The sequence below is a fragment of the Suricata suricatta genome, chromosome 16 (assembly GCF_006229205.1).
Source record: "Suricata suricatta isolate VVHF042 chromosome 16, meerkat_22Aug2017_6uvM2_HiC, whole genome shotgun sequence".
In the NCBI taxonomy this organism is placed as follows: Eukaryota; Metazoa; Chordata; class Mammalia; order Carnivora; family Herpestidae; genus Suricata; species Suricata suricatta.
The window spans coordinates 40,687,157-40,713,999 of record NC_043715.1 but is presented as its reverse complement, the minus strand read 5'-3'; the positions used below and the strand labels follow the sequence as shown (position 1 = coordinate 40,713,999).

At 53.8% G+C, this 26,843-nt stretch overlaps 1 protein-coding gene across 1 annotated transcript; it reads right to left on the bottom strand.

Moving 5' to 3' along the window:
• Window positions 1-266: 266 nt before the first annotated feature.
• Window positions 267-26,450, bottom strand: GPI (glucose-6-phosphate isomerase). Its single transcript, XM_029926549.1, has 18 exons — window positions 26,317-26,450; window positions 25,813-25,903; window positions 25,384-25,452; window positions 23,831-23,950; window positions 19,230-19,313; window positions 18,949-19,095; window positions 18,122-18,193; window positions 17,574-17,618; window positions 16,243-16,296; window positions 4,741-4,801; window positions 4,288-4,331; window positions 4,020-4,172; window positions 2,638-2,767; window positions 2,408-2,484; window positions 1,235-1,363; window positions 938-1,013; window positions 788-854; window positions 267-676 (listed from the first exon to the last, which is right to left on the bottom strand). The coding sequence occupies exons 1-18, from the start codon at window positions 26,433-26,435 to the stop codon at window positions 541-543; spliced, it is 1,674 nt and encodes a 557-aa protein (XP_029782409.1). The 5' UTR covers window positions 26,436-26,450; the 3' UTR covers window positions 267-540.
• Window positions 26,451-26,843: the final 393 nt, after the last annotated feature.

Sequence of the window (26,843 nt, the reverse complement as noted above, 5' to 3'; positions counted from 1 at the left end):
ATCCAGTGAACAGAAGTCTACAATTCCTCCAAAATCACTGAGGTAAGGAGTGGACAAAGGAAAAGGATTTGCTTTCAGTGGCCAAGTTGCCTTGTGACTCTGTGCCCCACCCCACCTCCACTCTCTTCCCAAGGGACCATCCTCCCTCCTGGACCTGCTCACCACTGAACAGTAAAGCCTCAGTCAAGGCACAGCCCTCCTCCTGGGGGTACTAACTCCTGTGTAGAGCACCACGTCCAGAGACGAGAAGAGGCTGAGCCTACAACCTCCTTTGTGGCATCTTTATTTTTCTATCTGATACATGAACAAGATGAACATGGCCAGAAATGAGCTGCACTGAAACACTTCAGCCAGTCATAAAACAGGGGGCACATGGACCTGGAGGGGTGATGGTAGCAATTCCAGACCAACTTCCCCCAAAGGGCTTGTGCTCCAAGCACACAACCAGATGATGCTCTGGGAAGGACTGTGTAGTACATCTCTGGTGAGGAGGGACAAGAAGGACCAGTCACAACAGGACTACAGCCGGGCATGAGTTTATTATTGGCTTCTGGCCTCACGCTCCTGCTTGATGAAGTTGATTAGCCCATTGGTGGAAGTGTCGTGAGAGGTTACTGGGTTACTGCCATCAAGCTCAGGCTCGATTTTCTTGGCCAGCTGCTTTCCCAGCTCCACCCTGGCAGGACCATAAGAAAGAATGATAAGAGAAAGGACCCAGCATCCCCAGTGAAATCCGTAGGCCAACCCACGGCATTCTCCACCCTCCCCTTGAGGGAGAGCAACTCACCCCCACTGGTCAAAGCTGTTGATGTCCCAGATGATGCCCTGAACGAAGATCTTGTGCTCGTACATGGCTACAGAGTAGCAGACGGGGTAATTAGGGCTCTACCAGATTCATCCAACTTACCCCAGGCAAGGACCTACCCTGCTCACTCACCAATCAAGGCTCCCAGAATGAATGGCGTGAGCTTGGTGAACACGATAGAGTTGGTTGGGCGATTTCCTTCAAAGACCTTCAGAAAACACCGAGGAATGCCCCCTGGTTAGTTGTGATCCCCAAATAACTTAGAGGGGCTGTGCACCCTGCCCCAGAGGCTGGGATGTGTAGATCTGTGAGGACAGCCCCTCCTACTGCGTTGGACAAGCAAGGCATGCCGTGAATCCTTGCCCTGACCTCACAACTTTATCCTTCCAAATCCAGGATGATGCTACCCACTTGAGGAGAAGTCCTGACCTTATGTGGCAACAGCTTCTCAACGTCCTCCGGCTTCTTTCCAGCGGCCTGCAACTCCTTCCGGGCCTCCTCTGTCGACTTCCCCTTCATCAGGGCCTCAGTCTGGGCCAAAAAGTTGGCCAGGAGGATCTGACAAGAGAGACACCCAGCTCTGCCTGCAAGTTCTGTCTGAGCTTCAGGCAGAGGGGCAAGAATGCCTGGCGATTCTCAGCTGGCCTAGGTCAGGTTGCCAGCTCCCAACATAGAGCTCAGTTGGAGTGAGTGGGGACAGCAGGTCACATGTGATGACATGGTAAAGTAACAACAATAACTACCCTTTCAGGAATACCAATGAGTTGCCAAGGACCCTGCTAGAACTTTATCAATATCTGTCTTGTAAGATTCTGAGGGGGAAAAGCATACTCTCTCTTTCCTAGTTGAGCCTCAGTCTCCCCAAGTAACAGCTGAATCACACAGGTACAGAGGTGAAGAATCAGAATTCAAACCTGGATCTCTGACTCCAAAGCCTGTGCTCACAGTAACCCATGCTACTCTGCACACCCAAGATAAGGTGCACTCAATCCTCTTCAAACACCTTGTCTGGTTGGGTGCTGGGTTTTTCTATTGGCTGCTGTGGTAAGCAAGGTCTTGGCCCCACGATCTTTGTCCCCTCCCTGCTGTTGCACCCTTGTAGGTTACAGGGCATGACAAAAGGGATCTTACAGATGAAATGAAAGTAACAGACCTTAAGATAGGAATAGGTGGGCCCAGGATCATCACATGGGCCTCAAGAAGTAGAAGAGGAAAGCAAAGCAAGAAGTCAGTAGAAGAGAAGCAACAGAAGAGGCAGGACAGAACCAAAGCTGGAGAGGGACTGAACCTACCACTGCTGGTTTGGAGATAGTGCCAAGGGCCAAGGTGGCTTCTCAGAGCTGAGAATGACCCCCCAGTTGCCATCAAGGAAACTGGACCCTGGTCCTACCCTGAGCAAAGACCCAGTGGAGCCTGCTGGCCTTCGGATCCACTGAAACCGAGATAGAAACTGGGTGTTGTTTTAAGCCACTATGATTATGTAATTTGTGGTGGCAGTAACGGAAAACTAGCATAACTGCCAACCAGTGCATCAGCTCTTTAATAGTTTGGGTGTAATGTGAGCCTGACAAAGTGTGAGGAGAGGCTGGATAGGGCTCTTACCTTGTGATGCAAACCCTTCCTTATCGGGTGCTGGGTCTGGACTGGGATGAGGAAGTCACAAGGTATCATCTTGGTGCCTGTAAGAGAGCGCAGCGGTCACCCAAGTGTCTACCCTAGCCCACAGGGGCCACCCACATAGCTGAGAGTGCTGCCCTCTCAGGGGAGAAGTCTCTGCCAGTGGGCTCTCCCCCTCCCCAGCAGCACCCCTGCCCGAGCCAGATGGGCCCTACCTTGGTGGATAAGCTGGTAGAAGGCATGCTGGCCATTGGTCCCCGGCTCCCCCCACACAATGGGGCCCGTCTGGTGGTCCACACGACTGCCGGACTTGGTGATATACTTCCCATTGGACTCCATGTCACCCTGGGACAGGGACAGAAACCCAGCCCTGTATCTGCAGGTCCTGCTTTTCTTCAGGCACCGTGCCCAAATCCTGCCTGAGATGCACCAAGTATACCTGCCCTGCACTGTGGGGTGTCATCAGGCAGTTCGTTTTATTGCCCTGAGGACACAGACTCTTAGCTTTCTGGCTTAGAGCACTGTAGGAAGGACCCAGGACTGGAAGAAAAGGGGGATGGGGTGTGAGGAGGACCTCCCTACAAGCAGAAACCAGTCATATTTAATTGATGTATTCTTTTTTATAAATACAAGTTTATTAAAAACTTTTTAAAATGTATATTTTTGAGAGAGAGCACTGGCTGGGGAGGGGTAGAGAGTGGGAGATACAGAATCTGAAGCAGGCACCATGGACTCATGCAGGGCTCAAACCAAATGGAGCACGAGATCATGACCTGAGCTGAAATCGGACAGTTAACCGACTGAGCCACCCCAGGGCCCCTCACGTTTATTTAGCTGATCTCTACACCCAATGTGGGGCTCAAACTCGTGACCCTGAGATAAAGAGTTGTGTACTCTTTTGGCCAAGCCAGCCAGGCACCCCTCTTTAACGGTTGGCTTAGGGAATGGCTGGCTGAGGTCCAGGGTGTACAGCCTTTGAGGTCTGTCACCTCAACTAGATGCTGGCGCTGGGGGTGGCCTGGCCTCTTCTTCAGTCACCTTCAGGTGCTGCTGAAAGTCTGCTGTGCCTGCACAAGTACGGCTGCAGAGCAAACACTGGATTGATGCTAAACAACGTGGAGACAGGCACAGAAGGACCCCCTGAAAATGGATGTGGACCAGGAGAGATGCTATTTGGTCCCTGGGGGCTCTGGAGATTTGAGGGGCCCAGAAGGCTCTGAGTAGCCCAAAGAGGCACCACAGACTGGGTATAACTTGCTTTTTCAGATGAACTAAAGCAGTGCAAGTCACAGGGGTCCTGGCCGACGGCCCCCACCCTACCGCAGGCACACAGTGATGGCCAAGGAAGAATTGACCCAGCTGAGACCCATGCCCTGAGCCATGCCAGGGTCTGACTGGTCACCATGATCAGTCCTGCCCCTCCATGGGAGTCAAACTTGGCTAACACTCAGATCAAACAGATCCTGGTAACAAAGATTTACCCTGAAACTCGGAACAGAGTGGGCCTTGGCTATACCCAAGGGCAATGGGGAGAAAAGCCCCTGAAGGGGCAGGAACCTGAGCACCTGGGCCTCCCAGGCCCCCTCGCAGCTGGTACCTGCTGGAAGTAGGCGGCAAAGCGGTGCAGGTACTGGTCATAGGGCAGCATGGCCTGCGTCTCACAGCCAAAGCAGTTGATGTACCAGATGCCCAGCAGAGCCAACAGGACGGGGGCATTCTTCTCCAGGGGCGTCGTACGGAAGTGCTGGTCCTGAAACAAGAGCAGGATGGGTGAGAGCCGAGCAGCTGCCAATGGGGGAGGGAGCCAGACCAATGCTGGACCAACTAAATGTCTCTGGGCAGAGAACACAAGCCTCAGCACTTACCATCCAGTGAGCCCCTGAGAGCAGCTGCTCGAAGTTGTCAAATCCTGCGACACAAAAGCAGCGTCAACAGAAACAGTCATGCCCAGTGCCCTCCTGGCAGTGGACTGGCTTCTTCTGGAACCAAGGAAAGGGTGAGGTGCAGCCTGAAGAAAGAGGACCTGGGAAGACCTGGGCCTACAGAAAGCCTTTCTAATCAGGGTCTGCCCGCAAGGCAAAGGCAGATAGAACTTCACCCACCATGGGAAAGGACAGGACGGCAGCTGTGAGGGGCAGAAAGGCCAACCTGCATGCGCAAGAGAAAAGTCAGGCCTGCCCTCCTGACCTGAAAGAAATGGTCCAGCCAAGGGGAGAGAGGCCAGCAGCCTCTGTGGGGTCAGAAAGGTGTTTAGGGAAATGAGACCCCCACCCTGACCTTAGACTACATCATCTCCCAAGACTAAAACACACACTCACCCACATGCAGTGCAATGGAGAGTCCAATGGCTGACCACAGCGAGTAGCGTCCTCCTACCCACTAGGAGAGACAGGAAAAGGTGCTGAAAAAGGGTTGGCACACCCCGCCCCCCTCCCTCCTGCCACAAAACTTGCCCCGAGAACAAGGCTCTTCCACAGGTATAGCATGGAGGGCCAGGCCCAACCCACCTCTGGGAAGCAAGACAGCAGGCCAGGCGCTGGCAACTCTGTGCTGACCAACAGGGTAGACTACGTGTGGGACTGACCAGAGCCACAAGACTCAACCGAAGACCTTACCATGGCTGGCCCTGTCTCCTCAGACACAGACAGACCCAGCGCCTCATACCTGCGCCAGGCCCGGCCTCCTCAGACACAGACCCAGCACGTCATACCTGGTACCAGGCCCAGCCTCCTCTTCCTCTGACAGACCCAGCGCCTCATACCTGCACCCGGCCTCCTCCTCAGACACAGACCCAGCACGTCATACCTGGTACCAGGCCCCACTTCCTCAGACACCAACAGACCAGAATCTCCTACCTTGCCAGGTCCAGCCCCTCAGACACTGATAGACTCAGCGCCTCATACCTGTGCCCCAGCCTCCTCGACACTGACAGGCCCAGCACCTCGTACCTACAGCACGCCTGCACGTCTCAGACACTGACAGACCCAGCAGCTTGTACCGATGTGTGGTGGTGCCGCGTGAGACACGGACAGAACCGGGGCCTCGCACCTGTGCCAGGCCTATTCAAATACCGACAGAGCCAGGCCTGCACATGTGTGCCAGCCTCGCCTCCTCACACCCCCACAGGCGCAGCTCTGTACCAGGTCCTGACCCCCCAGACACAGACCGACTTGGTACCCATACCAGTACTCAGCCTCTCTGAGCACTGACAGACCCAACATCTCGTACCTGTGACGAGCCAACCTACCTGGACACTACCAGGTCAGAATCTCATGCCTGCGCCCGGCCTGGCCTCCTTGGGGAGTGGACAGCCCCAGCACCTCCTACCTGCGCCAGGCCCTGTCCTCAGAAGCACAGACCCAATGCCTCATACTCGTGCCCAAGCACACTTTCTTGAATAATGCAAGACCCAACACTGCCTAGCCTTGGCCCTGCCTCCTCAGATACTAACACACATGGGTGTGGCCTTGCCCCTTCAGACAGGGACAGACCCAGTGCCTCATACCCAGTCAAGGACTGCCTCATGGGACAGTGACAGGCCCAGAGCTCATACCTGAGAGACCTCCTCAGCCTCAGCCCCAAGACACATATAGGCCTACCACTCACACTCGCAGACTCCACTCTGGTTCTTCATAACACACTCAGATCTTCCTAACCGCTACTTATGGAGCACAGGAAACAGAAGCAGCCCATGGCGACTCCACAGATGTGTAAATGAAATAATCATGCCAATAAATGTGATGTGAGATGCAAATGCTTGGGAAAAAGGAGATACACCAGTGAAACCAATTATAAAAGGAATCTGAGGAGTGCTTGAGCTTGGATCTTAAGAATGAGCAGCCATTACCCAGGAGAGCACTGAGTGGGGAGAAGCATTCCAGCAGCCAGCACAGCGTTAAGTGACAGTCCTGCGGCAAGAGCAGCCTTTCTCAATAGTGAGAGAATTAAGCCCCACAGAAAAAACTTTCAGTGACTTCACCTCTCAATTCTCCCAAGGATGGTGCAAGACTAGTACCCTCCCAGAAGCAAAGAAGAGATGATGATTCATTACACCCCCTGGATGCTTTGGGGCACTAGGGCTTAATTCTCTACTGGAAGCCCGTTGAGACAGGCTGGGCAAGAGAAGCAGAGCACGGAGGAGCAGGAGCTGGAGGGTAGAAGCTGAGAGGCAACGCTAGAGAATGCAGCAGGGAGTGCCAGTGGTCATCAGGAACATGATGGTCCCCTGGATGGGGGTGCAGAGGACTGATTCAGGGAGAATTGAAAGAATGAGAGAATCCAATGAGGCCCAGAGGTTTCTGGCTTGGGTAATGAGATGGACGGTGAGGCCTTTCACCTCCCCCAAACAGTCCAGGTTTGGGGGAACCTTACCTGACACAGTCCCAGGGGCCAAACTATGCCTGACACAGGCTCTCAGATCTCAACAAACAGACTCAATTCTAGAAAGTGGACTGCTAAGCTGCTGATTTTGGCTGAGGCACATCATTAGACCTCACTTTTGGGAGCCTGGCAACGCCAGTGTCTGACCTCCCCCTACACACACGGGCTCTAGAGCTCACTTTCCCTGCAGTGGCCCTTCAGACCACACCTTACAGCTCCTCAGTCAGGTCAGCGTTCTGTGCCTCTCCCACCACAAGTCTCGCTTTAGCTAACTAGTCATAATTCTATTATTTTCCTCACCTGAGTAACTCAGGCCCCGATGCTACAGACCACACCTGGGACTGGCTAGGGAGCCTCCAGCCTCTGCAAGACCATGAGCTCTGCCTATCATGCCTGACCAGGGTACTGAGAACAGAACGCTGACCTGGCCAAGGCATTCCATTTGTCCTACCTGATCCTAAGGGTCCCCAGGCAGACCCAGGAACACATACCTATGAGGACTCTGGCTTTCCATTGAGGGTGGCCCATGCTACCAAAACTATACCTGATCCTACCACCTGCCCCTGACCCACATTCTCAGGTCTCTCCAGCCACACCAGTTATGCGCTCCTGGGCTACAGCTTCCCTACTCATTTCACCTAACAAGCCCAGGAATGCTAACTCATACCTGAACCCAGGTGACAAGAAGCACCTGAAATCACACTTAAATACCTCTGCCCACACGATTCTGGATCCGTGGACGCACGACATTGCATGGATGCAAGGACTTCGTCTGTGACGTTAGCTCTGCCTGTGTCCCTCCAGTACCTCGTACTACAGGGTCACACACCTGTCAGAGACAGGCTCTGGAAAGCCTGGCAGATGCACCCAGCTCTTCATGTCTATCTGTGGTTGACCCCTCACATCTCAAATGCCAGACTCGGGTGCACTTCCCTAAGCCCAGCTCAGACTCCTCACACCTTCCTGAGAGACTCAGCTCCATCTAAACAGGCGTGATCTTAACTCCCAAGCCTAACTTGAAAACCCCAGCTCTGTAGCTTGTGTCTGATGTGGCTTTCTGCATCTTGCAGACAGATGCAACATTAGCAGCCACCGCTTGACCTGGCACCAGCCCCTCACTGAGGAGCCTCAGATCGCAGTGGACACAAGTATCTCTGTATACCAGTGCTCTAGAGACACCCTCCCCATCCCCCCCACCTTGAGATGTGGCTCTCCCTCCCTGTGACTATCCCATGCTCTCCAAGCTTCCCCTCTAAGACCCGGGCCAGGATACCTGAGCCAGACCTATGTTCCAAGGACTTTACCAACAAGACTCAAGTGTAGGTCTCTGGCTCCGAAGTCCATGTTTGAGAGAGCCACATCTACGTACTCAGATCTAACTTAGAGCTTACAGACCTCCCCGAACCCCACAGTGTTCTGTCTACCTAAAGATCCCAATGCTATGGGACTCCCCGTGGCCACTCCACCTACCAGGCTTAACCTTCTTCCGGCCCCACCACAAAAATCCAAGGTACACACCTTCGCCTGAATCCAATATCTGAAAGTCAACTCTTCCTCCCTCACCTTCCTCCTCAGACCACACCTGGCAGGCCAGCTCTGCCTACTGGTGCCTGACCTTGGCTCCTCAGCTCAATCCGAGTCCTTCAGACCTTTTCAAGACATTACACTTGGCAATGAGCCTTGCCTACCTGCCTCTGACCCTGGCAGGCCTGCTTCACCCACCTTTGCTTGATTGTGGGTCCTCAGATCACACCTGGCAGGGCAGATCTGCCTGTGGCTCCTTATACTGCAGTTGTGGGCCAGCTCTACCTACCTCCATATGACCCTGGCTCCTCAGACCACAGCTGACAGGCCAGTTCTGCCTACCTGTACTTGACCTTTAGCTCCTCAGACCGTATCTGGCGGGCCACTTCTGCCTGTGAATGACCCTGGTGTTTAGATCACACCTGGAGGGCCATTTCTACCTACCTGTGCTTGACCCTGGGTCCTCAGACCACACATGGCAGACCGTATCTTGCCTACCTTGCATCCCCCTGGGTCCTTACACTGCAGCTGGTGAGGCAGCTCTACCTACCTGTGTTTGACCCTGGGTCTATACATAGACCATACCTGGCTGGCCATTTCTACCTACCTCTCTCTGACCCCAGTTCCTCTAACTTGCTAGGCCAGTTGTGCCTACCTGTACTTAACCTTGGCTCCTCAGATTGTACCTGGTGGGCCAGGTCTACCACCTACCTGTGCTTGACCCTGGCTCCTCAGACCTCATCTGGCAAGCCAGATCTGCCTACCTGTGTTTGACCCTAGTTCTTTGGATTTGACCGGACAGGCCAGTTCTACCTACCTGTGCTTGACCCTGAATCCTTAGACCATGGCTAGTTCCACCTACCTGTACTTGGCCCTGGATCCTGAGATCTCACATGGTAGGTCAGTTCCACCTATGTTTGACACTGGTTCCTCAAGCCTCACCTGGCAAACCAGATCTGCCTACCTGTGTTTGACCCCAGTTCTTCAGACTCGACCTGACAGGCCAGTTCTACCTACCTGTGCTTAATACTGGCTACTCAGACCTCACCTGGCAAGCGAGATCTGCCTACTATATTTGACCCCCATTGACCCGGTGGGCCAATTCTACCTACCTATGCTTGACTTTGGCTCCTCAGACCACAAATGACTGTGCAGTTCTACCTACCTATACTTGACCCTGGTTCTACAGACCTCACCTGGCAACCAAATCAGCCTACCTGTGCTTGACTTCAGTTCCTCAGACTTCACCTGACAAGCTAGTTCTACCTACCTGTGCTTGACCTTGGATCCCCAGATCGTACCTGGTGGTCTAGTTTTACTTACTTGTGCTTGACCTTGGCTCCTCAGACCATTCGTGGTGGGCCAGTTCTACCTACCTATGCTTGACTTTGGCTCCTCAGACCACAAGTGACAGTATAGTTCTACCTACCTATGCTTGACCCTGGTTCCTCAGACCTCACCTGGCAAACCAAATCTGCCTACCTCCAGTTCCTCAGACTTTACTTTATAGACTAGTCCTACATACCTGTGCTTGACCCTGGTTCCTCAGACTTCACCTGCTAGACCAGCTCTGCCTACCTGTGTTTGATCTTGGCTCCTCCAACAACCCTTAGTGGGCCAGTTCTACCTACCTGTGCTCGACCTTGGCTCCTCAAACTGTACCGGGTGGGCCAGTTCTACCTACCTATACTTGACCCTGGCTCCTCATATCTCACCCAATGGGCCAATCCCCTACCTTTGCTGGACTTTGGCTCCTCATATCATACCTGGTGGTCTAGTTTTACTTACTTGTGCTTGACCCTGGCTCCTCAGACCATAACTGGTGGGCCAACTCTACCTACCTGTGCTTGACACTGGTTCCTAGGACTTCACATGATAGGCCAGCTCTACCTACCTGTGCTTGACTTCAGTTCCTCAGACTTCACCTGACAGGCCACTCTATCTACCTATGCTTGACCTTGGCCCCTCAGATCGTACCTGGTGGTCTAGTTTTACTTACTTGTGCTTGAGACTAGATCCTCAGACCTCACCTGGTGGGCCAGTTCTACCTACCTGTGCTTGACCCCAGTTCCTTAGACATCACCTGATAGGCCAGTCTACCTACCTATGTTTGACCTTGGCCCCTCAGATCGTACTTGGTGGTCTAGTTTTACTTACTTGTGCTTCACCCTGGCTCCTCAGACCTCACCTGGCAAGCCAGATCTGCCTACCTGTGCTTGACTCCAATTCCTCAGACTTTATCTGATACACCAGTTCTACCTACCTTTGCTTAACCTTGGCTCCTCAGATCATACCTGGCGGTCCAATTCTACCTACCTGTGCTTCATCTTGGCTCCTGCAACCACTTTTGGTGCACTAATTCTACCTACTAATGCTTGATCCTGGCTCCTCAGACCATACCTAGTGGACCAGTTCTACTCACCTATGGTTGACCCTAGTTTCTCAGACTTCACCTGACAGGCCAGTCTACCTACCTATGCTTGACCTTGGCTCCTCAGATCATACCTGGTGGTCTAGTTTGACCTACTTGTGCTTGAGTCTGGCTCCTCAGACCATACCTGGTGGGCCACATCTGCCTACCTGTGCTTGACCCTGGCTCCTCAGACCATACCTAGTGGACCAGCTCTACCTACCTGTGCTTGAGCTTAGTTCCTCAGACTTCACGTGATAGGCCAGTCTACCTACCTATGCTTGACCCTGGCTCCTCAGATCGTACCTGGTGATCTAGTTTGACCTACCTGTGATTGAGCCTGGTTCCTCAGACCATACCTGGTGGGCCAGTTCTACCTACCTGTGCTTGACCTCAGTTCCTCAGACTTCACCTAATAGGCCAGTCTACCTACCTGTGCCTGACCCTGGCTCCTCAGACCATACCTGGCGGGCTAGTTCTACCTACCTATGCTTGACACTGGTTCCTCAGACTTCATGTGATAGGCCAGCTCTACCTACCTATGCTTGACCTTGGCTCCTCAGATCGTACCTGGTGGTCTAGTTTGACCTACCTGTGATTGAGCCTGGTTCCTCAGACCATACCTGGCAAACCAAATCTGCCTACCTCCAGTTCCTCAGACTTTACTTAATAGACTAGTCCTACATACCTGTGCTTAACCTTGACTCCTTAGATCATACCTGGTAGTCCAATTCTACCTACCTGTGCTTGACCCTGGTTCCTCAGACTTCACCTGCTAGGCCAGCTCTGCCTACCTGTGTTTGATCTTGGCTCCTCCAACAACTCTTGGTAGGCCAGTTCTACCTACCTATACTTGACCCTGGCTCCTCATATCTCACCCAATAGGCCAATCCCCTACCTTTGCTGGACTTTGGCTCCTCATATCATACCTAGTGGTCTAGTTTTACTTACTTGTGCTTGACCCTGGCTCCTCAGACCATAACTGGTGGGCCAACTCTACCTACCTGTGCTTGACACTGGTTCCTAGGACTTCACGTGATAGGCCAGCTCTACCTACCTGTGCTTGACCCTGGTTCCTCAGACTTCACCTGACAGGCCAGTCTACCTACCTATGTTTGACCTTGGCTCCTCAGATTGTACCTGGTGGTCTAGTTTGACCTACTTGTGCTTGAGCCTGGCTCCTCAGATCATAACCTGGTGGGCCAGTTCCACCTACCTATGGTTGACCCTGGTTCCTCAGGCTGCACCTGACAGGCCAGTTCTACCTACCTGTGCTTGACCTTGGCTCCTTAGATCGTACCTGGCGGTCTAGCGGTCTAGTTTGACCTACTTGTGCTTGAGCCTGGCTCCTCAGACCTGTACCTGGTGGGCTAGTTCTACCTACCTGTGCTTGACTCCAGTTCCTCAGACATCACCTGATAGCCAGTTCTACCTACCTTTCCTTGACCTTGGCTCCTCAGATCATACCTGCTGATCTAGTTTTGCTTACCTGTACTTAACTCTGGCTCCCCAGACCATAGCTGGTGGACCTATGGTTGACCCTGGTTTCTCAGACCTCACCTGCTAGACCAGCTCTTCCTACCAGTCCAGACTTCACCTTGGTAAGTCTGTTCTACCTACCTGTACTTGACCCCGGCACATCAGACCATACTTGGTGGGCCAGTTTTGCCTACCTGTGCTCGGCCTCTGGGTCCTCAGACTGGACCTGCTGGGCTAGCTCCACCTACCTACTATACCTCTCCGGTGCTCACATCTCCTCTGAGATGTTCAGTTGTCACCCTGGCTTGACCATGACTTCGCACTTACTAGAGAGAGAGAATGTTGTGAACCTGCCCTGATCTTGGCCCCATAGACCTTACCTGACAAACCCTGCTGTACTCACCTGTGCTTAACTCATTCTGACAGTCTCAAGGATACAGACCTGTGCCAGAAACAGTCTCCATAGACCTTTCTTGAGAAACTCAATTCCATATGCCTGTACCTGGCCACAACTCTTCAACCTTGCAAAACAATTCTATAAGACAGGCAGAGATGTTCTATCTGCTAATCTTGACCTTACCTAGGAAATCCAAATATAGTCACTCGTAACCAATCCTGACTACTCAGATCTGACCTGAGAGACTGAGCCCAACCTCCTGACTTCGTATCTTCAGAGATCATCTAAGAGATACAGTTCTTTCTGGATAAGTCTAACACCAGCTCCTTATGCCTCACCTGCCACACCTGGTCTACCTGACGTATGCCGAAGCTTAATGGTGAGACCGAGCTGCATGAACCTAACCATGACTTTTCAGGTCAATCTATCTCTGCTTGCCTTTGGTTTCATAGATGTCACCTGAAAAACTCAGCTCTATCCACCTGTGCTTGACTCCAGCTCCTCAGATTCAGAACACAAACCAGAGCCTGACTTCAGCAGTTCGGCCCTTACCTGGTAGAAACCCAATACAATCCTGTATCTCACCTCAACTCTTCACGCCCCACCTGACAGACCCATACCTGACTACACACCTGAGCCAGACTCAGAATTCATGGATGCAGGTCCCCTTCCCTGTGCCTGACTCCAGCTTTTCAGTCTTTACCCAAGGGACCCAGGGCCACCTCCAGGATCACTGAGTTGCGCAAGACCAGAACTGCTGGATGCCACCTGACGACTCAGTTCTGACCTGCACCTGATCATGGATTCCTAGTCCTCACTTGTCAGACTCAGCTGTCGCTGCCCTTTCCCGGCTCCAGTGTCCTTACCCGAGCAAGCCCCGTCTACCTATATGTGCCAACTCTTGGCTCCTCAGGCCTCCCTAAATAACCTAGTTATACAAACCATGTCTGACTCCAGCTCCCGAGACCTCAGACAGACATGGCTCTACAGACCACCCCTGGCCGACTTCACTGTAGAAACTTCATCTGAAGAGATACTTCCCTCAGGACAAATTCCTGGCTGCTTACTTCAGCCTGAGGGTCGACTGGTGAGAGCCCCTTGGTGCTTGAGTGACTTGGGCCTCAGACCTCTCACCCTATAGTCCTAGGTCTCTAGACCTTTATCTGCCAAGAGCCTCTCAGGATGTACGTACCTTACCAACATGGCTCCTGTCTCTTCTTCACATGCCCCAACTCGCCAGTCCTCACTTTGTATGACTTCTCTTCCTAACCTTCCCTCATCTGGGCCATGGAACCCCACTGCAGCCAGAACCCAGTGCCAGAACCCGGGGCTGGTTGCGGACCTGCAGAGGCCTCTGCAGCCCCCTGAGCTCTGCTTATCACACCTGGTCAGGATGCTGAGAGCCAGGTAGCCGACGTGGCATAGGGGGCTCGCATATATTTGTCTAATTCTGAGTTTTAACCACCTCACTTGAGTGATCAGACACCTATGACCTGATGTTCATTTTGCAGAGCCAGTTAAGAAAGACCTGATAAGGAGCGCCTGGGTGGCTCAGTCGGTTAAGCATCCGACTTCGGCTCAGCTCATGATCTCACAGTTCATAGGTTCAGGCCCCGCATCGGGTTCTGTGCTGACATCTCAGAGCCTGGAGCCTATTTCAGATTCTGTTTCTCCCTCTCTCTCCCTCTCCCTCTCTCTCTGCCCCTCCCCCACTCATGTTCTGTCTCTGTCTCAAAAATAAACTATAAAAAAAAAAAGTGAGAGAGACCTAATGTATACAACTGTCCTATGCCAGGGACTTCACCTCACAGATCCAGGTTAAAGTACCAGCACATGACTTTGGCCCCTCAGACCTCACCTGATAGAACTATATGTACTAAATACTGGGATCTTTTCCAGAATTCACAGACCTCATCAGTATGTTTACCTGTCCTAGCTCCTCCTCTGAACTCACCTGTACCTGTCCTAGCTCCTCTTTAGACCCCACCAGCCACAGTTCGATTTTCCAATGTGAGCTAACTCTGGCTGAGCCTGGAGAAACCCCACAGTTTGCCACCCTACCTCTACCTGGTCCTGACACACGAGGCTACCCCACGACTGACCCTAGCTGCCCAGGCCTCACCACTTCTGTGTCCCCCTGTCAGACCAGACTCTTCTGATCTTACCTCAGAGCCAGTGCGGTATCCCCTGTCTGTCCTGACCCTCTGTCTCACCTGAGAGACACTAGCTCCAGAAATCTTACCCTCCCTGGCTCTTGATTCAAAGCAACACACACCCTTAGTGACCCAGGCAGGCCCCTCTGCAGCCGCTGTGTATGTGGCATGCCTGGCCGGGCCCAGGCCGTCACTGTGCCCACCTCAGTCACACAGGCCACACTGCCCAGCCCCAGCCCCATGCCTTACCTGGGAGACCTGGGCCTCTCCCTAAGCCACACCCCCCTTCATCCCTGCACGCTGTGCTGTGAGAGCCAGGGAAAACCCACACAGGGGAGACTGGCAGGAGACCCACTCGTTCCTGACCACCGCCTGTTCAGGCTCCAGATCCCAGGAAAGAGGTAGAAGGCGCCTCCCCTACTTTATCAGACATGCAGCGTTTGTTAGAAGCTGCACGGGCTCTCTCGACCAGGGTTCCTCATCTGAGCCACAGGACGCAGAGAATGATTTGAGGGACTCTTCTCAGTTCTTCCAAGGATGGCACATAATCAGTCCCATTCTGGAAAGAAGTTAACTCATTACACACAACAGATGCCTTAGGGCCTTAGGGCTTCATTTTCTCCCAGGCTCCGTGGCCTTCAGAGCTTTCAAAGGAGATCACATCTGTGGATGTACCCCCCCCACCGCCCCCAGCAAACAGCTTCCAGTCTTAAGGCCTGCAAACAGCTCCAGTGGGAAAACTCCTATTAGATGATGCCCCCTTTAAAGGGTGCACCTGCCCTGGTCACGTGTTAGAACAGTGCCCACTGCATTCATAGCACCCACACTGCATCCTGCACCCAAGCCTCCCCTGCATTCCACAGCCAGAGCCCTTCCCCAACCAGGGCCATGCTCGCTGCCTGGCACCAGCTGTGGCTGTAGCAGAGATGAGTCTCTGATCACCTGCTGCTAGAGCCGCTCAGGCGCCGTCTGCTCTGCCGGCTGCCTGACAAGGCCCCGTGCAGGCCCGAGGCCTGGCACCCCCCCTCTGCCACCTAGCGGCTGTTTCTGCCCCTCCGGAGCAGGCCTGCCCAGGCACACCTCCTGCCTCACCCTGCCCCTTGGCCTTTACAGACTGTGGCTGCAGTTTAGAAAAAGGTCAACACTGAGAATAACTCACAACCTCAAGTTTAGAGAAGGGGGGTAGGGGTGGCTCCAGTTACCCTGCGGTGGGGGCCACTGGCAGGCACCCAGGGGAGTGTCACCCTGGCCTTGCAAACTCATCCTGCCCTCGGTGGATGCGGAGCCTCATCCTGGTGGAGCTGCTCCTGCCCCACAAGCCTCTCTGAGGGCCTCTCGGCCATTTCCCAAAGCTAGGCATGCAGCAGGCGCTCAGATCACGTTGACCTGACCTCACAAGCCCCTGATCTGTGGCTCGGTGGTCATGCCCGGCAAAGGACACACAATTCACCCAGCGCAAAAAAGGGGCTTTACTTACATCCCAGAACTCGAACATGTTTTGAGGGTCAATCCCAAACTCCTTCACTTTGGCCTAAAAGGGGCAAAGGGAGGGAAGGAAGGAAGCTTACATTAGCCGGATGGGAACAGGAGCTCCTGGGTACCAGGTGTCACACCCCAAGCTGTGGGCAGACGGGCAGGGCTGGAGCAGCCTGTCCCTGCCAGCCAGGAGCCAGCAGCTTTCAGCCCCAGAACTGGACACAGGCCGGCTCATACCCAGCAGCAGCTGCAGCCTGGCGCCTGCAAAGCCCTCCTGTGAAGGGAGGCCATGTGCCAGGCACAGGGACGCGGCCCACACACTGCCCTGCAAGACCCACCTCCCAGACCCGTCGGGGTGCAGACACCAACCCATCCAGGACACACAAGGGAAAGCCAGGGCGGGAAGCACTCCCGGGCCAGGGGTCACACAGCCAGGACACCTGTCTAGCCCTTCCAGTATCTGAGATGGTGACCCTTCCCCAGGAAGCCTTTAGGAGATGGCCAGTCCTATTCCTCAGGCGCTCTGTCCCCTGTGTACACAGGTTCACCAACGCTTCTGTAGTCCCACAGGAGGGGGACGCCCCCACTGAACAGTCTGAACTCCGCCGCCTGGAGGCGCTCTGGTCAGCCAATGTGAAGAGGTGCTCCTGCCTCCCCTCCATGGGCAGGGTAGCCCTGGAGGCAGGAGTGGGGGGCGGACAGGAGCGGCAGAGGAGATGGGGGACCAGTTTGGAAAACCTGAGTGTGCTTCCAGCTCTGACACAGCCCCGTGCAAAGCCCACCAGGCAAGTGCTCATGAGGTTTGTGGCTCTTGGCACACAGCCCTGCCCCTACCTCGCACAGCCCGGGGCCATGCAGAGTGTGAGAACTGGCAGGCAGGAGACCCGAGTTCTAATCCCAGCGTCACTGACTCATGCAGTCACTGGGCAAAAATCCTTCACCGGGGCTTAAAGTCTTTATGTAAGAAATGGGAGCCACCCCCCACCCCTACCCTGTACATCCCAGGTGGGGACAGGCCAGCGGCAGGGTGGCAGAGGCCAAAGGAGGTCACATGTGTGGAGTGTTCTGGGCATGAATCAGGCCTCGGAGGCAGGCAGGGTCACTGGGATCCCTGTTTGGAGTTGAAAGGATGTGATGGCGGGAGGCAGAAGGGATGCTGTGCGACTCACATCCCTTCCAGGTACCGACCCTTCCATCCCCTCAGCCCAGCCCAGATGCCCGGATGCGCAGATCCCATCTCAGCTGAGTATGATGATAGGCGAGGACCCTGACACCTTGACACGACCTGGGCCCTCCCACGGAGGAAGTCTAGGAGCCCACACGGGCACTTACTGTGTTGGTAGACAGCGCGACGAAGTGCTTCGCAACTGCAGAAGGCTGCAAGAGACAGAGCCAGGTTACACCAAAGCCAGGTCAGGGGGCCACCTGAGGGTAGTGAGCCTCCCATCTCTGGAGAAACTGAGGCCCTAGGTGGGACTGACTGCTCCCAGTCCTGGGCTCTGAGGCTGTTGGAGGAGCCCCATGTCAAAGTCAAACAGACAGAGGAATCAGAGGCCCAGCCTACCTCACAGACACACAAAGCCCAGGGTCCCTCCCCTGTAAATAAATGGGTGTGGCCAGGGGGAGAGAGGATCCTGCAGGGACAAGGGACCTTAAAGTGCCCTCCGCTAGTCAGAGCAGGTTCTGGCACACTTGCCCTGGCTGGGACTGGCCAGGATGTCTTCATCAGAAAAGGTGGGCACTGAGAGAGCCTGCCCCCTGCTGCCAACTTGAGAAGAAAAGGGCCACACGCAGCGTAAGGCTCGGCCCCTAGCTGGACAGGGAGGCCCGCCATGTCCTTCCCACCCCACGCAGCACCCACCGCCCACCCCTGCACTCACATCCTTGGCAGACAGGAGAAACCACTCCTTTGCGGTCTCTGCATTCGTGATGGTCTCCTGGGTGGTAAAGGTCTGTGGCCGGAAAGTACAGCAATCAGCCCCCAGCTCAGGGTCGCTGGGACCCAGAGCCAGGGCTCAGGAGCAGAGGCCATGTGGGTGCCCAGTTACCACAAGGAGCAGTGACAGTCACTCCACCCAACCTCCACCCACCTGCCCACAAAGCCACAGTGAGTGGTTGTGGCTGGGGCCAGGGCCTGGAAGTGGTCATGATCCTGTGATTCAAGGACTTCCCAAGCAGAGGAAGAAGAATCCTAGTGAAAGCCACATCCCCCCCCTCCCCCCCACCCACACACACCACTCCTCTGCCACAGGCCAAAGGTCAAAGCATCTTCCAGGAAAGGGGCTGTGGCCACTCTGGGGTCTCCCTTTGGCCCAGGCTAGGCTACAATCACAGAACTCAGATGGAATTCTTAACATTTTATGTGCACTGATGGGAGTAACCAGGGCATAAACCCTGGTTGACCACAAACAAACCCCTCACGTTATCTGGGCATGGCTCTGGGATCAGAAGGGAGCAGACAGTAAGGACAGATCTCTCAGAAAGACAAGAACAGTCCTAGGCTGGGCACAGTTCCCACACAGCAAGCAGATGTGGCCTTAAGACAAAGGTTCTAACTGACCAGTTTGGGTTTCCACCAGGTAAACCATGTTTGTCACCTGACGAGGAACAGTCTGAGGGCAGCCGCCGACCCGATCCACGAAGCATGATGCACTCAAGAGGGTCCCCCTCAACACACACAGGGCCAGGTCAGGTCCAAGGCCCATACCTTGGAGGCAATGATGAACAGGGAGGACTCGGGGTTCAGGTTGGCCAGAGTTTTGGCAATGTGGGTCCCATCGATGTTGGAGACAAACCAGACCCGGGGACCTCCTGAAGAATATGGCTTAAGGGCTTCAGTCACCATGAGGGGTCCCTGTGGGGGGACGCAGTATCAGAAAACAAGACTCCAGGGCCCACAGAGGTGGGGAAAGCTAGCCAAGTCTCGCCCTGGAAAAGCCAAGACCCTCGGTAAGACCCCTCACCCCATCCCAAGGGAGTCCTTCTTACCAGGTCAGAGCCGCCAATGCCGATGTTGATGACATCCGTGATGGACTTGCCTGAGTACCCCTTCCAGTCACCGCTTCGGACACGCTGGCAGAGCGGGGACATGCACTCAGCCCAAATCCCCACGACCAAAGTGCTGCTCAGAAGCATCCTGACATCTCAATCCCAACAGCTAGGCCCTCACAGCATCCTACTCAGACCACACTAGCAAATCCCTGCCACACTCACCGCCCCCACCAGCTAGACCCTATTTCATCATTAGCAAAGTGGGGGACACCCCACCTCTCGGTAACATTGTCAGAATTTGCCAAACAAACTCTCAGCAGAATCTAATGTACAAGAGACTGAGAGACGACGTGAAATGGGGAAGGTGCCAGGGACAGGACCATCACACGAACCCCAGTGACTCCCGTCTCCAAGTTGAATAAGGGACCTGTGCACCCGTCAGGATCCGGTAACCCATTAGTCCTGTTAAAGGAACTGCCTGGAGGCGTCTGGGTGGCTCAGTCAGTTAAGCGTCCGACTTCGGCTCAGGTCATGATCTTACGGTTTGTGGGTTCAAGCCCCGTGTCGGGCTCTGTGCTGACACCTCAGAGCCTGGAGCCTGTCTTCAGATTCTGTGTCTCCCTCTCTCTGACCCTCCCCTGCTCACGCTGTCTTTCTCTCTCAAAAATAAATTTTAAAAAAACATTAAAAAAAAAAAAAAGAACTGCCTGGCTTCTTGGTGCTTACAATAAAATGCAAAATAAATAAATAAATAAATAACAGAAAGAAACTAAAGGAAAAACTTTTAAACAAAGCCAGGGATTCTTGGGCCTAGAAATTCCCAGCTTCCCCAGGCAACAACAGGTGCTAAAATTAAGAAATGACTCGCTGGCAAAGATCAATTCCAGGGCACAGTGAGGCAGTGAAACAGAGAGTGTGGCTATAAGATGCTTTGTTTAGATCTCAGAAAAGCTAATGAAGTAACACAGAAAAGCTTCTGGTCAAAGATCAGGCTTCTGAGGAAACTCAGTCTCAAAAACAATGGTAAAAAAGGCCTCATCTCAAAGACATTTGTAGGTATGGCTTCTGCCTGATGGAATGAACTCCCCACTCTCAGTAAGCTTCACAGGAGACCCACAAAGTTTGTTAGAAAACTGAATTGTCAGAAACTACCAGCCTGGACTGAAAGGGACAGAGATAGTGCAAAAGGAAAAGAGGGCTTTAGATAGCCACATTTTTTTTTTTTGAACGCTTATTTATTTTTGAGAGAGAGAGAGAGAGAGAGAGAGAGAGAGACATAACCCAATCAGGGGAGGGGCAGAGCAAGAAGGAGACACAGAATCCGAAGCAGCTCCAGGCTCTGAGCTGTCGGTGCAGCGCCTGATGGCAGGGCTCAAATTCACAGACCACAAGATCATGACCTGAGCCGATGTCGGAAGCTTAACCAACTGAGCCACTCAGGCGTCCCCAGTTACCCACATTTCTACGGGCAGTAAGAAGGCTGAGAAAACTATGTCGCTGGAAACACAAACTACCTTTCAGGTAAAAAGAATGAACGAGGGCAAGGTCAAAATCCTTAAGAAATGGTTCCTAGGCCTTGAGTCCTAATCAAGCAACCACCAGTATATGTCCTGCTGGATTTCAGAATGGTTTGGACCAATGGCTCCTGTGTGCCTCCCATTTCCCCTCTCTTTGAAAAGGAATTCTCCTTTATCGGTTACCCTAAACCCACCTCACTGTAGTAGGTTGGGTGTGTGAGGCGCGAATAGATTGTTTCTTTAATTCGCATATCTTCACGTCAAAAGGAAGTGTATCTGAGCTGCATTAAAGGAAATGCAGGTCCTGCTACACCTCTACCTCATTCAGATGACGAGACTTTCAGCTCATCCTGTAATGGGACATGGCTGTAGGAGAAAGTGAGTAGGGTGTTCTCCATGCGGAAGAAATATGAATCTCTAGGAGCCAGAAGGCAGACTGTGTAGCCAACTCCCAAGATGGCTCCTAGTGGTCCTCACCTCTTGGCATTACATTTGTGTCCTTGTGTTGTCCCCTCCTCCTTTGATCAGAACTGACCTGTACAACCAACAGGGTCTTAACAGAAGTGACAGATGTACTTGCACATGCTAGCTCAAGGTGCTCAAGGACCCCGAGGCACTTGGTCTTGCTCTCCCTTGGATCACTCACTTGGGGGAACCAGCTGTTTTGTCATGAGGACGCTCTGCTGTACAGAGGTCCCCAGGTGAGGAACTGAAGCCTCCCCAAAGCCTGCACTAATCACTAGTGAGTCATCTTGGATGCAGATTCTCCAGGCTCCGTCAAGCCTTCAGGTGAGTGCTAACCTTGGCCAACATCTTGACCACAACCTAGGAGACCAGAACCAGCCAGCACAGCCACTGCAAATCCTGATCCATAGAAATGTCAGTCATGGTTTTCAGCTGCTAAGTTTTGGAGCAATTTATTATACACCAATAGAAAACTACTATGTATCTCTTTCCCCGAACTAGTAAGACCCAGCAAATTTCTTTTTTTTTTTTTTTTAAATAATCAGGCAATCGTCATGGGAAAATTTCCAACAATATAGAAATAAAGTTCTTCAGTTTCTCAATCCTTCATCTCACCATGAAAGTTTTGTTACAATAAAGCATCCGAGAGAAGAAAGCTTGTATGTGTTTAATATGACGACACACATTCGACCAGATGGGGTTTCACAACACATGCCAGTTTGGCAAGTTCCATTCCCAACTTCGTAGCACATCCTGAGCAGTGGGACAGATCAAGGTAACCATAGCTCCCTCATACCTAATGGTACCTGGGACTACAATATATAAACATATATTGGTTTTACTACTTAGTCCATTGATAAATGAGCTCAGATAATCTGTGCTTTTTTTTTTAATTTTTAAAAAAAATTTTTAAAGATTCTATTTTTAAGTAAACTCTACAGCCAACATGGGACTCAAATTCATGACCCCAAGATCAAGACTCGCATGCTCCACTGACTGCCAGTCAGGTTGTTTGTGTTTTTTGCCACTATAATCAGGATCATGGCGAACATCCTCAACCCGACCTTGGCAAACTTGTAACCTCGGCACAGCCGTGGGGAGTGTTCCTCACCGTAGAATTGCTGCCACTCAAGCTTTTTTTGAACTATAAATACCCCATCAGCCTGAGTCAGGGATCCCACAGCCAGCTCTACAGGAGTGCTTTCCTGGAAATAGCTTCCCAGACGGCCAGGACCACGCTCTCCACGCGGCAGGCCTGAGCGTGCACGTGCTGACGCATGTCAGCTCCACCACTCACCCCTGATGGCCGGAAAGGCCCTTCCCTATACCCAAAGCCCATCACGAGTACCGACCACTATTAAGGAACCTTCTGGAATCCAGAGTCCCATCAGGATGCCAACCTTTCTTCACCCTACAGAGTGGCTAGGCCTCCAGGACTGATGGCCAGATCACTCCAGCTGTCTGAGATCTGAAATGGCTCTTAGCCAAAGCAAGCAAACTTGGGCCAGCCACAGGTGGGGGTCACTGCCCCCAGGAACACGCTGACCGGAGCCCAGATGATCACTCCCAGAGCACACATAGCGCATACAATGTGCAAGTGTGCGCACGCGCACACACACGTAAATCACCCCTGTACCCCAGGCTTGAGGATGTCCACGAACCCTTGCAGAATCACCCCGGAGCAGACACTGAAGCAACAGTGGTTGATGTGGGGAAATCTCTAGCTGATCGCTGAGGCAACCTCTACACCACCCACCACAGGAAAAGGAGGCACCGTTATGTGCATCTACATGGACACAGGGACACTTCTTACTTATTCACAAGTACAAATAAGCTGCAAAAAATGCAGCTAAAAGCGAACCCACATGTGTGTATGCACGTGTACATACATGTTTCAAAGAGGAGGAGACAGATGTGCGTCTACACATGGCATATGCATAGGAAGCTTTCAGAAGGTTTCACAGCTGTAAATGCTGCCTCTGGAGAGCAGGCTGGGGTCACCGTCAAGGAAATGTTAAAATGAATTTATCAGGGCACCTGTGTGGCTCAGTTGGCTGAGTGTCTGACTTTGGCTCAGGTCATGATCTCACAACTGTGAGTTCGAGCCCCGTGGTGGGCTCTGTGCTGACAGTTCAGAGCCTGGAGCCTGCTTTGGGTTCTGTGTCTCCCTCTCTCTCTGCCCCTCCCTGATGCTCACACGCACAGGCTCTCTCTCTCAAAAATAAGCAAACGTTAAAAAAAATAAAATAAAAAAGCCACTGAATTTATCTAGTTCTAGACTAAAACATAAGGGCCTGTTGCTAAAGAGTTGAGAAAGAGCGAGTCTCTCCTCCACCATCCCGTCCCTTAGGAACCTCACTTTTCTGGCCAGACTGGCCCCCGGAGCCCCCCGGGGACAGCAGTTCAGCAGAGAGGTTACTCGGTGGCTGCCAGTGGGGGGCCGTCACGAGCAGAGTCCCCAGGCAGTGATCGCACAGACCGCCTCCACCTCAGCCTGCGAAGAAGCCTTGAGTTCTCTCCAAGCAGAATGGAGCGGCGGCCCATCAACGCCCCCGGAGTCTCAAACACATGCGTGCACACACGGCCAAGGGCAAGTCCAGCGCAGCAGCAGCTTACCTGGCAGAAAGACTTCATCTTCTCCAGGACTCTGTTGACCTCTGGCATCACATCCTTGCCGTCCACCAGAATGGGGGTGTTTGACTGGTTCCGCAAGGCCACGTGCAGCACTGCCCGATCCTGGGGATGCAATCGGCAGGTGAAGATCCGCCCCCACCGCCCCCAGGGCAGCCACGCCCCCAGCAGGGCGAGGGGCAACACGGCCCAGGAGTCAGCCCAGCCCTTTCTCCACCAGACAGGAGCCTGGAGGTGTGCTGGCACCGCAGTCTCATACTGAGAATCCACTGTGTGCTTCTGGGAGTAGAGGCTACTCCAGGGCCTGGAGGAGGAGGGCGTGGGCTACTCCCCTTGGACTAGACAGTCACACAGGTGGGAGACCAGGAGAAGCCCAGGGGGCCCCTGGATGTTCAGGGCATGATAAGCCAAGGAAAGAGGAACAAAGTGCGCAAAGGGAGAGAATGGGCACAACACAGGTGAGAGACAAGCAATAAACAGGCTCGGAGGCTCAGGGCTCATTAAGTCTCGTCCTCTCCACGAGTACATGCTGTTTGCTGGCACATTCTGAAGAGCACCCCCGGCCCCCTGGACGTGGAGCAAAGCAGGCGACTCAAAGGTCCCTCACCAAGCGGCCCCACCACACCAACTGCCAGAAACCAAACCAGACTGTAGGCCTGTGACAGGTGCCAAGAAGCTGTCCTTGACATGTGAGACCCACACTCCCATCAAGTGGAAGCCGACAGAGGAGTCCTTGAAGGAAACAGGTCTATAGACCCCAGGTGGACAGGAAAGAGAAAGTCTCTGGACTCCAACCCAAAGAGAGGCTCACTAAGGTGGAACACATCATGCTATCTGCCCTCACCCTGCTGCCCAATCTCACTCCTGTCAGATATTCCAAAAGAAAATGCACTCCTCCAGGAAGCCCTCCTTAACTGCAGCCTCCCTCAGCGTAGCTCAGCAGTGAGACAAGTTGTTCGAAACCTGTTCTGTCTCTTATAGAAGTGACGTCTAGAAGTGACTTGCCCTCTGAGTGTCGGATTCCTCGTGTGTAAAGGAAGATAGTAACACTTGGAGGATAAGCCTCTTAGCACTCCGTGATTACTACTGCCTCCAGGCTTCCACAGCAATTCAGGAAAGGGCCCCCAGGGCCTGGCTTTATCACTGCTTCTTACTGATGCCTACTTGCCACTGAGGAAATTGATCTTGTGTCCTAAAATTCCTCTTTTCACTAATAAAACTTAGAGCAGAGACAGACCGGAGTTAAGTTCTCGGAGCACGTGCCTCGAGAAGCCATCTCCTGGCAGGCCTGAGGCGTGCCCTCCGGGCAGACCCAGGAGCCACCCAACCCGCAGCAGATCCAGGCCAGCAGTCTTGGGGAAGGCGCACCCCGCAGCGCCGCAACCCACTCAAGGAAATTGGCTTACAGGCCCCTTGTTAAGCAAAACCACTGCGTAAGAGGAGAGGTGAAGCCACAGGGTGATGCTCTCAGATGAACCCCAAGGGAAGGAAGAGGCCCTGGAGGAAACGGAGGGTCTGCCATTCCCAGGCCAGCTCACCTCTGTGAAATTGATCTTCTCGCCATTGAACATGCGCTCCCGGGCGGCCTCCACACCCCTGGACTTGGCCTGGGAAGAGAAGATACTGAGGCCTGATCCCATTCACACTGGCAACCAAGAGCCCAAGCCATCTAGTTCTAGACTGGACGCAGCCCCAGTGGGGCTGACAGACAGCGGCCGCCTGGTACCCCCCACCCCGCTGCCTGTGAAGGGTCTGCTCAGACCATGGGCACTGAGTCCCCTGGGGTGCTGCTCAGAGTCGGAGTGGGGGAGGGCAGGAGCTCAGAGCCCTGTGTTGGCACAGAGGCAGTGACTGAGGGGTGCTGAGAGGAGGAAATAAAACTGCTCAAGGACCTGTCGGCTCCCAGGAGCCCGGCTCAGGTGCCATGCTCCGGGTCACAGGTCCAACCCCCCGCAGCAGGACGTTACCAGGTCCACCAGCATCTGCATCACTGTGTCTGTCACAAGGTTCTTTGAGTAATCCACCAGAATACGCCCATGGTTGGTGTTCAGGGTCAAGCTGCAAAAAGATGGCGGAAGCCAGTGACCACACCCCATTTCTCAGGAGAGCCCGCTCCCTGACCAGAGCTGCAACCAGAAAAAACACCCTCCCTGAGCCACACCCCACACAAGCCTCTCGGCACAGCAGCGCTGTCACCAGTCTGCCCACCAGGCTGACATGCAGCAACACCAGCACAGCAAAAGGGGCCATCCTCACACAAAGGAGCTGCAGACCCTTCGCGAGGAGCCACTCCTCTGCTAAAGCGCGTAAGACAAACAGCGGGGTGCACTGGCCCTGCCTCCCCCGTGGAGGGACCGTTGCCTCCTACGGCTTCCACTCTGCGACTCCACTTAACCGGGAAAGGGCCCAGAAGGCAAGGCTAGCCATGGGGTTTCCAATCTGGAGCCACAGACCTCCCCTCCCCAACACACCTGTACCGGTCACGGGAGCACCCCGAGATTCCTGCCTCCCATGATTTCTTCCCACTGATTCTATTCCATTTCCTGGTCGTGCAGAGGTCTGCACACCGAGCCTCCTTCGCAGAAATCATGCCCCAAAACCACCCTTTCTCCGCGGTTCCCCGCAAATCCCCCAGGCCAGCCCACCCAGATCGCAAACCGCCCGCGTACCCGCCCGCTCTGGGCCCGGAGCTGGGGTCGGGAGACAGGCTTTCCTCGCCCGCTGCGTCATCTAGGGCCCCAGCCCACTACTGCGGAAGGAGTCCCTTCCCAAAGGCAGGGGGTGGGGGGCGGGGGCAGAAGGAGGAGACACCGATGCCCCTGCGGAGGAATAACGGCGGAGGGGCCTGCTTCTCATGACTAAGCGGCCGGCTCCGAGACCTCCGCGAGCCCCCAGGAACCTACTTCAAGGAGACGTCAAGGACAAACTGGGGCCTGGGCCCCGATCCGTGGCCGGGGTCGGCCGAGGCCCCCCGGGGAGCGCCGGCCCGGCCGGCCTG